This window comes from Danio rerio, chromosome 12, assembly GCF_049306965.1.
Source record: "Danio rerio strain Tuebingen ecotype United States chromosome 12, GRCz12tu, whole genome shotgun sequence".
NCBI lineage: Eukaryota > Metazoa > Chordata > Actinopteri > Cypriniformes > Danionidae > Danio > Danio rerio.
Window position 1 is genome coordinate 11,219,465 of NC_133187.1, and position 12,641 is coordinate 11,232,105.

The 12,641-nt window shown below is 35.8% G+C and overlaps 1 protein-coding gene across 3 annotated transcripts in view; it reads right to left on the reverse strand.

Annotated features, from left to right (window-relative positions):
• med24 (mediator complex subunit 24) overlaps nucleotides 1–8,972 on the reverse strand; it is a 31,664-nt gene extending 22,692 nt beyond the window's left edge. For 2 of the 3 annotated variants that reach the window (XM_009306486.4, XM_073917413.1), the window contains exons 1-13: nucleotides 8,888–8,972; nucleotides 8,545–8,692; nucleotides 6,634–6,716; nucleotides 6,365–6,403; nucleotides 6,205–6,278; nucleotides 5,876–6,099; nucleotides 4,793–4,904; nucleotides 2,493–2,643; nucleotides 2,294–2,407; nucleotides 797–850; nucleotides 601–683; nucleotides 310–396; nucleotides 77–188 (exon numbers count right to left, since the gene is read on the reverse strand). In XM_009306486.4, coding sequence (XP_009304761.1) covers nucleotides 77–188; nucleotides 310–396; nucleotides 601–683; nucleotides 797–850; nucleotides 2,294–2,407; nucleotides 2,493–2,643; nucleotides 4,793–4,904; nucleotides 5,876–6,099; nucleotides 6,205–6,278; nucleotides 6,365–6,403; nucleotides 6,634–6,716; nucleotides 8,545–8,674 — 1,263 coding nt within the window. In that variant the 5' untranslated portion in view covers nucleotides 8,675–8,692; nucleotides 8,888–8,972. 3 annotated transcript variants of the gene reach the window in all.
• Between the last annotated feature and the right edge of the window lie 3,669 nt (nucleotides 8,973–12,641).

A 12,641-nucleotide genomic window follows, 5' to 3' on the forward strand; every position in this document is an offset into this window, starting at 1 on the left:
CAACCACAGTCCTAAATGACTTTTGCTTCCATGTGACTAAAATGTGTTTTAAATTAATATAAAACCAAGCGAAGACCTTAAGGATGTTGGTGACAGTTGGTTCGGCTCTCAAGATGAGGCCTGGATTGGGCTGAATGTTGGCATTTTCTGCTGTCTTCAGTCTAGGTGCATGTTCTCGGTCCTCACTCCTGAACAGCAACAAAAAATAGAGCATGGAGATTAAAAAGCGGAAAACAGATTAGGAAAAAACAAGTAAACGTTGCTTAATTGTAATGATATAAAAATCAACATGACACATTATGATCATACCGTTTTGCAGTAAGAGTGGCGGTGTTTGCTTCAGAGAGCAGCCCCAGTTTATTACACTCCTGCAGTAAAAGACTCAAGCAGTCACAGCTAAACACACACAAACAAACCCACACACACAGACACAGTGAATAAATAACACTGCAGTAAATTCCTCAATTGATTAAATTTAATGATAAACATGCAGTCAGTCATTCTGAATAAAAGCATTTGATGTTTCTATACACATAAATCATTACCAATTTTCAGTGATTCAGTAAATAATAATTAACACAAAAAGTAGTTGCTGCATACTTGCATCTCTGATCAGCTTTATCCAGCAAAGGAGTGAGATTCAGAAGATATTCAAAAGCCACATTCACATCCTCCGTAAAATCCTGACAAATAAAGAGATTGAGTAAATGGACATTAATCACGATGTCAGGATTGAAGTTTGAGACAAAATTGTTACATTTGATAGGCCAAAGTGAGATAAACTGCTTAACTGTACCTGCGTCTTCTCTCCTTGTGGGTACTTTTTTAGTCTTAGTAAAACTTGAGGAATCTGAAAACACAATGTGAAACAAAAATCCTATGACTGACTTATTTTTTGACAAAGATGTTTGACACCAATATCTAATATAGATATAAAATACTGAATCTACATGTGCACCAATAATCACAACACTCCCTTTAACATACAACTTATTTTACTGATTATTCAATAAGAAGTGCTGCTACTTACTTAAGTATTGTTTACATTTCCAGTAGTAAAATTATGACTTTGTTGTAAATTCTCAATATAGCTCATTCCAAAATGAACGTTTATTGGTAAACATGTTTATGTTACAGTTTTTCTCAGTCGCTTTGATGCGTTTCTCACAACACTAGTGCATTTCTGCACAATAGTTATTGCATTTCTCAAAACAATTAGTACAAACTGCAAAACCTAGTTGATAACCTGCGAAAGCGCATCACATGCTCAAAATGGATAGTTCATTCCTTAAAAGCAAGTATTCATGTCAATAAATTTTAATTTTTAACCAATAAACTTTTACAGCTGTGTGTTTGAGAGCATCCTGACCAACTGCCTTACTGTATGGTATGGCAACACTACTGTAAAGGACCGCAAACGTCTGCAGAGAGTGGTGAGGACTGCAGAGAAGATCATCAGGTCCCCACTGCCTTCTCTGCAGACTATCTACCATCACAGAGTCCACAAGAGAACTGCCTCCATCCTTAAAGACCCCACTCACCCACAACACACATTATTCACACTCCTACCCTCAGGGCGGAGGTATAGGAGTGTGTTAGGACTGCGTTGTTTTGTTTGTGTTTGATTTTGATTCTAGATTGGGGGCGTGCCTTCAGCGCACCTGATGCTGGTCAGCGCCCTTATTTAAACCCCGGCAGAGAGTTTGTCGGGGCCGCTGTCCATTCACTTGGCAGTTGGCCAGAGCCGCGCTCCTATTTGGCCTTTATGCTTTGTTTCGCATCCATACACTATCACTGACAACAATTACAGCATCCATACATTTGCATTTCACACTGATTGAACATACTGATACTGATATTTTGATTATATAATTTAAATTGAGTTAAATAAATATTCTTTTTGATTATACTTCTCCTTGTCGTCTCCCTTATTATGTTACATCTCTGAGCTAGGTGTAACAGAGTGTGAGATGCAGGACTGCCAGACTCAAGAACTCTTTCTTCCCATCAGCTACCAGACTTCTAAACAGATAACCAATGCACATAACAGTCTCTTTTTCTGCTACAAACTTTTTGCCTGCTAATTTTATTTAGAACCATCTTAAAAATGTGCAAGATAGAAAATAAAAAGTTATTAAGCAAATTGTATTCCTTGTGTTTTAGGAAACTAGCCTCAACTTTGGAACAACAAGATTTAAGGAAATAATAATAATAATAATAGTAAACTATGGATTTAACACAAACAATATTTCAACATAAATCAAACAAAACCAGTGACTGGTGGCTCAGCTACCTTTAGGAATGTGAAGGCAGTCCATTTGAGCTCCTCGTTTCCCTCTGGGGACTCGATAAGTCCAGTGAAACAGGCCTTCCAGATCTCCAGCACAAACAGTGGAGCTGGAATCCGCTACAGAGTTTTTTTTAAAAGAAAGATCAGAAACCAACAAAGAAATAATTCAATCTCAAGCACACAGACTGCTTTCTGAAGTCACCTGCATCCTCTTGATCATCATTAGCTGCTCCACTAATGGCTGCGTCTCTCCAGTGAGGTTCATGGTTCCCTCCAGCATGATGAAGGCATGGACTGAAGGAAATGTGGTGTGGACTGGTGGATCACACTGAAGACACAACATCTGAGGAATACTATGACAACACAAACAAATCTTTTAATTGGTTTCAGCTCTGACTGTTTGAAATGGTTATTTATACTTATATCTTTTAATCCCAGTTTCTTTGCAAATCCTGTTCTGTGGACATGTTTATATAAGTTACTAAGGGGATATCTTAATGCACGCCTGTCAATCATTTCGATAAGTGGGGGAAAAAAACACACTCCTACATCACGTTGTGGTGGGCCTCAAAATGACTGGGATTTGGATCCTTTTTTAACATCAGGAAATTAAATAAATGAATAAATAAATAAAATATCACTCCAACATGACAGTGGACATAGTTTAAAGTTCTAGCCAAACAGCTTAAAGTTGACGTTGCATGCAAATATGAAAATTTGCTCATCTTCAAGTTGTTCTTAGGATTATTAGGGTTTCTTTTACTGCTGAACACAAATTATATTTTGAAGAATGGTATAAACTGGAAGCCATTGACATCATATAATAAGGAAACATATACCATGGAAGTCAGTGGCTGTAGGGTTCCAACATTATTATAAATGTGAATTCCTTCTTCAAAGTATCTTCTTTTGGGTTCAACAGAAGAAAAAAAACTGCTTTCGAACATGTTGAAAGTTATTAAATGATGACAGAGTTTTCTTTTATTGTGTGTGTGAATTATTTCTTCAATATATTTAAAAATAGTTACTTATTTCTGTGAACTTTTTAACAGACTTCCCTGTCACTGACTACTGACACTTTTTTTATCAGCTTATTTTTTAAGCTTATCTCGTGCTAAATGCTTATTTTAAACATTTTAATGGTAATGTATAGTGGTGTAACGGATCACAAATCTTATGGTTCGGATAACATTGTTTTTTAGTCACAGATCGGACCATTTTTCGAATGAGCCAAAAAGGCGAGGAGACAAATGTAATTTGCTTTCCATTTATTACAAAAACATTACTGCAAGAAACGTTTGGTTTTAACCAATCTATGGTTTTAGCAAACAGAACTTAGAACCTGTAATTTTATTAAAAATAATGGAGAAATAATCAGCTGAATAAAAATAAATTGTAAAATATTCAGTACTGTGAAAATCTCACTGTTAATACTGCTGTTTCTGATCATGCTAAATGTAAAAATCTTTTATCTAAAGTATAAACTGTTATCCGAGTACTAATGTGTTATTGGACTGTTTGTAACCTCATAACTAGCTCAAAAAGCTAAAGACTGAATATCTCTTTCTTGATTTTTGTTTTTTTCAAACACAGATTTGAATACCGCAATTCGAAGGATTAATAAACATATGCAAATCACCAACATTTATAATTTAAGTTGCGTGGGTGTTGAAATCCTGATCTTTTGATAATTAAAAATGCAGCTTACACTAAATGCATTAATGCAGACTAAACAAGTATTGACAGAAAATACCTTTAACCTAAAAAACCCACCACATCCCAAATAACCGGTCATCATTATGTTTTACAGGAAAGTGTAAATGCTTTAATACATGTGATTTGAATGACACAAGAGGCGATCTCTCTGTGATCCTTACAAATCTAGGATTAATCTACAAGTTAAAAAAAATAACTATTAATTTGTGGGTTCACGTGTGTTATGAACTGTGGGTTGTGATCCAGTAAACCCATAGTAATGTAGCAGTACAAACTGCAAAACCCTGATAAATAAAAGAGTTTACTGAGCACCGAATCAGATTACCAAAATAATTTCTGACAGATGACGTGGCACTGAACATTGGATGGATACCTAGTGAAAATTGAGATTTACAATCACAGGTATAAATAATATTTCAAAAGATATTCAAAGAAAATAAAATTGAGTGTTTTCTTAAACTGCATTTTGATCATTTTAAGCATAAACGGTGCCTTTCAGCTAAAAAGTCTTAATTATTTAAAAATATTTAATGGTAGTGTACACAGAAGTATATACCATATAAGCACATACCATACCCAACAGCGTTCTGTGACAATGAAGCCACATCAGACTGGTTGTGCAACTAATTAAATGACTCATCTATCAAAATAAATTAAAATTAATGCAATATTAATGTTGCATAAATTAAAGTGCGAACAAAACATTTTGCAATTAATCAATTTATTATTCAACCCTATCATAGCTATACTCCAAAAGGTGGGTCTGAAGTTTTTTGGGGTTCTCACCTTTTGACCAATGAAACACACTCCTCAAGACTTTCCTTCAGAGTTGGATTGGTCACAGCACTGAGATTTTCTGTCAGCTTGAGCACAGCTTGCTCTACATTGGTCCAGGATGCTGATGAGACAAGAAAAAAACATGGAAAATTTATTAAATAAAATTTATCATCAAGATGACTTGACAAACACCACAGGGTCATTCAATAAGCATAACACTGACAAAATTAGCAAATGATAACAGCTGATGCAACCAAACTGGAAATTGGTTTTGACTTAAAAATAGTTTAAAAAAATAACTTGAGAAAATGAATCACACCAAGTCACACTAATTATTAAGCTGATGACTACTTACTGAATCCCGTGTATTATACACTATTATTTTTAAATAGCAAGTGAGGTAATGTGTAACAAATAGTATGCTGCAGTGTCACATGGCCTCATCATGTTGCAAGGGTGCTTCAAAAAACTGGATGACAAAATAAACAGAAACACACAAAAAAAAAAAAACACAACCTAAAACAAGAATAAATGGTCTAAAGACTGCTCAGTCCTCAGGTGATGATCTACAGTGAAACTAGCAATTAAAATATTAAATTTACAATAATTAAAGGAAGATTTTTAAGCCTAAATTTTAATGCAGTTGCGATGTTTACTAAGCACTGATATGTATGAAAAGTTAAATAAAAGAAAAATATTTTAACTTCAGTACATATACAAATTTCACACACAATCTGAAAATTATAAGTGCATTCTTACTGTTAAAAAATCTAATGTAAAAATGCTTAAAAACACAAATTTGGTTTGAATGAATGACACTTTTGATATGCCTTTTTAAAATAATTTAAAAAAATACTTTACACCTTAATAATGATAATAAAAAAATAAAAAAATACAACAACAATAATAATAATAATAATAATAAATAAATAATAAATAAAATAAAATAAATTAAATTATAATAATACTGTCAAAGGTATTCAGCTGGAAAAAAAATAGGGGCCACTAAACTACGTTTTATACCATGTAATCGATTACTTGAAGCAAATGAAAAGAAACATTTATTCATGAACATGATTTTCATATACCCACCTTGCTCCTCCAGGCGTGCGATGTGTACCAAGGCTCTGTTCTTTGTGCTGTGCAAGAGATTGGCCATGCGCTCCAGGCAGGCCCTCAGACTGCTTTCTAATGCAGAAAAATCATTGGGGTCCCGCAGTCTCTCACAGTACCATGCACAGCCCTGCAGGAGCCAAACCACGGTACACAGCATGGCGCGGCAGAGCCCAATACACTCCTCTGCCTTTCCATGACAGCTGCAGGGGAGAAACACACATGAGGAAAACATATTAGCTACATTTTTAGAAAATTGCATTTCATTGACTGTTGGTGGACAGATGTGATCAACTGACAGACGGTACCTTAGTCGGTTGGAGAACATGTCCATAATCTCAAGCAATGATTTGACACATAGCTCCCGTGAAAAATCATCAAACTGTGGATGAGCAAATAAAAATATTTTACATAAATAGCGCCTATTAAAAAATACAAATAATAATAAATATAAAAAAATACACCAACCTTGCTGATTGCCGTTAACACACTAGAATACGACACCATCTACAGGTTTGAGAGAAAATATGTTATAGAAAAATGTTGTTTTTTGTGGAAGCTGTCATCTTGAATTTATACTGCCACCTAGTGGTGCACATGCAGTAGCACACAAACATTATTTTTGTTGGCAAATATGGAAATTAATAAAGAGGTATTCTACTCATTAAATTCAGCTGCCATAATGCAGCTCTTGCTATATGAAAAAAAAAGGCTACGGGTATGACTTGTGTGTTTACCTGTGAACTGATGGCATACTTCAGATAGGACAGGATCAGGGGGTTGGGAGATGGGCCAATCATAGCCTGCTCCAGAAGAGCTTCTGTATTGAGGAAAGAGTAATTACACCTTTACAACTATACAGCTATTACACAGCACTTTCAACGATACTCTCAAAAGGGGAGGTTTGCACCCCTGTTGTGGACGAAAAAAGGACAATTATTTTAAAAATAAATAATTAAAATATCATGCAACCATTTACTGAACGTATCCATTTACAAAATTGTGAATTTAGGACATTTTTAATCAAAGGTTTGGAATATTAAAGATTGTGTGTTTTTTAAAAGAAGTCTTTTATGCACACTAAGGCAGTTTTTTAAAGAGTCATATAACAATATTATATTCAGTGGTGTAAAGTAACAAATTATAAATACTCAAATGACTGTAACTGAGTAGTTCTTCACAAGAATTGTAATTTACTAAGCAGTTTTAAAGATGTGTGCTTTTTACTTTCCTTTGAGTACATTTTTAGTGCAGTATCAGTACTTTTACTCCACTATTTTCCTTTAACCTACAGTCACTACTTTATTTGTTCCTTCTCTATGGGTATTGGCTAAAATAACTAATAATAGTTTTGCATCATATTGAACAACCTCAGGAAATGTTTGGAAAGTGTCCAAGAAGATGCCTAAACTCTTTACACGGAATGACTGTTTAGACTGCATGTCACTGATAAGAAGATGGCAGATGTTTACTGTATGATGACTGAAATCGACAAATGAATAGCTCAGATGCAAAAACCTGTAAATGTTCTCTGAAATGTTCTCCTAAAATAAGCATTTTTGTCAGCCTCCTATGTTTATGTTCAGTTATTTCACTTGAAAGGCAATGAAAAGAACTTATTCGTCACCATAGAAGTAAAATGACTGAGCCTACAGAAAGGAGAAAAATGCTAATTTTAGAAGAAAATATCAAATAACTTTTAGAGGTTTTTGCATCTGAAGTCTTCAAATAGTCTTAAACAATTGACTAAATGCACTATAGAATGTTACGTTTACACACACCTGCACAAATTGCATTCACACTGTAATACTCACTACTCGGGTACTTTTTACTCATACTTTGAGTTATATTTACAACAGATATTTTTACTCTACTTGCACTACATTTTGGGCAAGTAATGGTACTTTTACTTGAGTATCTTTTTTCTGTACTCTTTTCACCACTGATTAGATTACAGCAATTAACAGAAAATGTTTTCATTTACATTTTACAAATGTAAACTTTTGCTGTAATTAATTTTCGGCTGCCATTATTCCAGTCTTTAGTGTCACATGATCCTTCAGAAATCTTTTTGGTGTTTATTTTTAGGCTATCTATTTATATCTATATCTAATTGTACTATCAACTGTAAATTTTTGTTTGCTTTTACTTTTATTTTTCATTTTACTCTAAACTACTTTAAGACCATCTACCATGGTTCCCACAGAAAATGTGAAACAGCAAAAACAAAAATAAATTTAAGCATCGATGACTATGTTACAATAATTTATTTAGAATCATGTGACCCTGAACAGTTATTTACAAAACAACTCTCTCACAGGAATAACAAAGAATTCGGCTTTTGTTTTTATAAATAAAACCAGCAAACAGTTCTTGCAAGTTGCAATATTTTGCATTGCTGTATTCAGATTAAATACATGGAGCCTTATACAAAAAAAGAAAGAAAGAAAGAAAGAAAGAAAGAAAGAAAGAAAGAAAGAAAGAAAGAAAGAAAGAAAGAAAGAAAGAAAGAAAGAAGTAGACTCTTTTAAAAACAAACCACTGGCATGTACAATAGCGGACAAAATGGAGTGAAGGCGCTCAGACGGCAGTTAAAGAAAGGCTGTATATAGTCACACTAGTCATTTGTAAGGTGACGTAAATATGACCTGCTAGATTGAGATAATCCCATGTAGCTCCTTTGGGACAGTTCTTCTTAATGTTAATGGCCCACTGATAATCACTCCAACGTTCCTTCCACGCCTGTAGGATGGCCTGTTTCAGATTCACCACCTTCATATTGGCAGATCCTTAAGACTGTAGACAGTATAATAAGTATTTGTAATGTACAAATCACATCCCAGTGTATGACAGGAGAACGTCACATCTCAGCTGTAACGTTACTAATTTCTCATAAAACAAACATATTTCGCGTATAAAATGCACAAATCAAATGGACAAATAATATAGAAGGCCAATTTATGATTTGCTATTTTTAAAAATATCACTTACCACAAAATATTTCAAAATTTGTAATAAATGAATCAGGTTTTTGTTCATTTACAATTCTCTGCACTCCGAGCCGCCATGTTGGTCTGCAAGATCACGTCCTTTGATTGGCTGAGAGTATCTGTTTGTTGAAGTAAAGGTCAATGCGATTGGGTGGTGTGATGTCGCGTCCTCTGATTCGCCGATAGATTGTAGCGAACTTTTGATTCGGGAATATGAGTAACACTGGAAATGAAAGTACAATGTAACAGTTTTCACTATCACATAACAGCAATAGTACGTTAATGTAATGTGTTTACCATACTTTTATTTCATGGAAATAGCTGAAAACCCTTGAGCAAGGCATCAAAAATATTATTAGGCTATGATTTGTAGGGCTGTATTGCAGAATTGACTTAGAATTGCCTTTTTGAATTAGAAAAATAAATTTATGGTTTATCAGTTTTAAACAACAGATGTCTTACCAGTTTAATACGGTTTTGACAGAAAGAAGTGACATACAAAGCTTGCGGTTAGCTTCAGATTCAGTTTGATAATGATTCTCAGCATGGTCTGAGAAGAAATAATTGGTGGAAAATTATGGAGATCAAACAAAAACCTACAGTTAAATACCACAGTTTATGTAAAATAACTATGATGAATACATATTATATAAGGTAAAATTAAGCACAAAATCAACAATTTGTCATAATTTGGAATATTTCATTACATATCACCTGCTTATGCACTCAAACTGTACAAAAACTATTATTAGATTAAGAATTTTTGTCTTACTTTGTTCTCTCCTGCGTGCCTGATTTGTTGGAATGTTCACTATCTGAAATATTTTATTCATCTATCTATCTATCTATCTATCTATCTATCTATCTATCTATCTATCTATCTATCTATCTATCTATCTATCTATCTATCTATCTATCTATCTATCTATCTATCTATCTATCTATCTATCTATCTATCTATCTATCTATCTATCTATCTATCTATCTATCTATCTATCTATCTATCTATCTATCTATCTATCTATCTATCTATCTACCTACCTACCTACCTACCTACCTACCTACCTACCTACCTACCTACCTACCAATAGCTTCAACCAAACTTTTCCTGTAGTTGCAGATCAGACTTGCACAACTTGTCTGAAGAGATTTTGGATCATTCCTCTTTACAAAACTGTTCAGTTCAGCAATATTCTTGAGATGTCTGGTGTGAATCGCTCTCTTGAGGTCATGCCACAGCATCTCAATCAGGTTGAGTTCAGGACTAACTGGGCCACTTCAGAAAGTGAATTGTCTTCCTTTGAGCTATTTTTTGTTGATTTATGCTTTGGGTCTTTTCCTGTTGCATCATCCATCCTCTGTTGAGGTTCAGCTGGTAGACAGATGGTCTTCAGTTTTCCTGCAAAATGTCTTGAACTAAAATATTTGAAATTTTTCCATCGATAACAGCAATCCATCCAGGCCCTAAGATAGTAAAGCAGCCCAAACCATGATGGCCCATATTTTACAGCTGGGATGAGGTTTTGATAGTGTGCTGTACCTTTTTTTTTCTCCACACATAATGTTGTGCATTCTTTCCAAACAACTCAATTTTGGTTTCATTCGTCCACAAAATATTTTGCCAGTAGAGGTGTGGAACATTCATGTGCATTTTTCAATTTTTTTTTTTTTTTCAGAGAGCAGTGGTTTTCTCCTTGGTGTCCTCACATGAATTCCATTCTTGTTTAATGTTTTACTTATTGTAGATTTGTCAACAAAAATGTTAGATTGTGCCAGAGTTTTCTGTAAGTTTTTAGCTGACTCACTAGGAGTCTTCTTTACCTCATTTAGCATTCTACGCTGTGCTTTAGCATAAGACAATAGCCTTCCTGATAACGTCCGAGGCTCAGACACACTCTTGCAGTTAAAAACTAGATTAAACACCTATCTGTTTAGTAAAGCATACACTCAATGCATCACTTAGCGGGTTTCCACACAGGTTTCTGCATCTTGTTGGTATACACTATGAACAGCAGCTACGCTAATTATTCTCTATTTGCCTCATTTCCACCTGGGGATACTCATCCCGAGGCTCTCAGACTATGTGGAGTCACTGATTGGATCCAAGACCACTGACGAGATGATCCTAAGGTTTCCGTATCCTGGACCAGGCCGTATCTTGAGCAGCTGCTGCGCTGGTCATAGAGGAGTGAAGAACATGAGACTGATTCCAGTGAAGCTCCAGGGACAGATGAGCCTCAGCTCCAGGGACAGACGAGTCTTCGCTGAGGCCAGCTTCCAGCCTCCGCTGCTGAGACTGGAGCTCTGCACAAGATGTTTGGCCAGCGGAAAAATTAAAATGGTCGTGCCCAACTGAGTCTGGTTTCTCTTAAGGTTTTTTTTCTCACTCGCCTCGGTGAAGTTTTTTTCCCTCTCCGCTGTCGCGCTACCCATCGATGAATTTGCTCTTCAGTGTTTGGACTTTCAGTAATGATTTTAAACCACACTGAACTGAGCTGACCACACGAAACTGAACTACTCTGTTCCAATTTAATATGACCATTTATGTAAAGCTGCTTTGACACAATCTACAATGTAAAAGCGCTATAGAAATAAAGCTGAATTGAATTCAATTGACAATCATACCTAGGGAGAGTAGCAACAGTGCTGTACTTTCTCCATTTGTAGATAGTCTGTCTTGCAGTGGACACATGAATATCAAGGCTTTAAAAAATACTTTTGTAAACCTTTCCAGCTTCAGGCAAGTGAATAATTCTTGACAGTAGGTCTTCTAGGGGCACTTTTATGCAAGGCTTGGTTCACACCATCTAACTAGTGTGTTTTTTTTAGAGGGCAACACATCTAATCTTATCATATCAACTCCAGGTTGGCTGACTCATTCATTCATTCATTTTCTTGTCGGCTTAGTCCCTTTATTAATCCGGGTTCGCCACAGCGGAATGAACTGCCAACTTATCCAGCAGCGGATGCCCTCCCAGCCGCAACCCATCAACCCATCATAGCTTACTCAATTCACCTGTACCGCATGTCTTTGGACTATGGGGGAAACCAGAGTACCCGGAGGAAACCCACGCGAATGCAGGGCGAACATGCAAACTCCACACAGAAACGTCAACTGAGCCGAGGCTCGAACCAGCGACCCAGCGACCTTCTAGCTGTGAGGCGACAGCACTACCTACTGCGCCACTGCTTCGCTTAGAGGTTCACATACTTTTTCCACCTTGCTGTGAATGCTTCCATATTGTGTTCAATACAAACATATGCTACATTTGTGGCATTCGTTTAAGCAGACTGTGTTTTTCTATTGTTGTGACTTAGATGAAGATCAGAGCACATTTTCATGCACCAATTAAGCAGAGATCTAGGTAATACCAAAGGGTTCACATACCTTTTCTTGCAAATTACCAATAAACACCTTGCATGTTCCATAATCATTTATCCATTTTCTTTTCGGCTTAGTTCCTTTATTAATCTGGAGTCACCACGGCGGAATGAACCCCCAACTTTTACAGCATATATTTTACGCAGCAAATGCCCTTCCAGCTGCAACCCATTACTGGGAAACATCCATACACTCTCGATTACAGACCTACACTACGGACAGTTTTAGCTTACCCAATTCACCTATGCACGGTGCACAGTAAGTAGTGCTGTCGCCTCATAGCAAGAAGGTCGCTGGTTCGAGCCTCAGCTGGGTCAGTTGGCGTCTCTGTGCAGAATTTGCATGTTCTTTCATTGTTGGCGTGGGTTTCCTC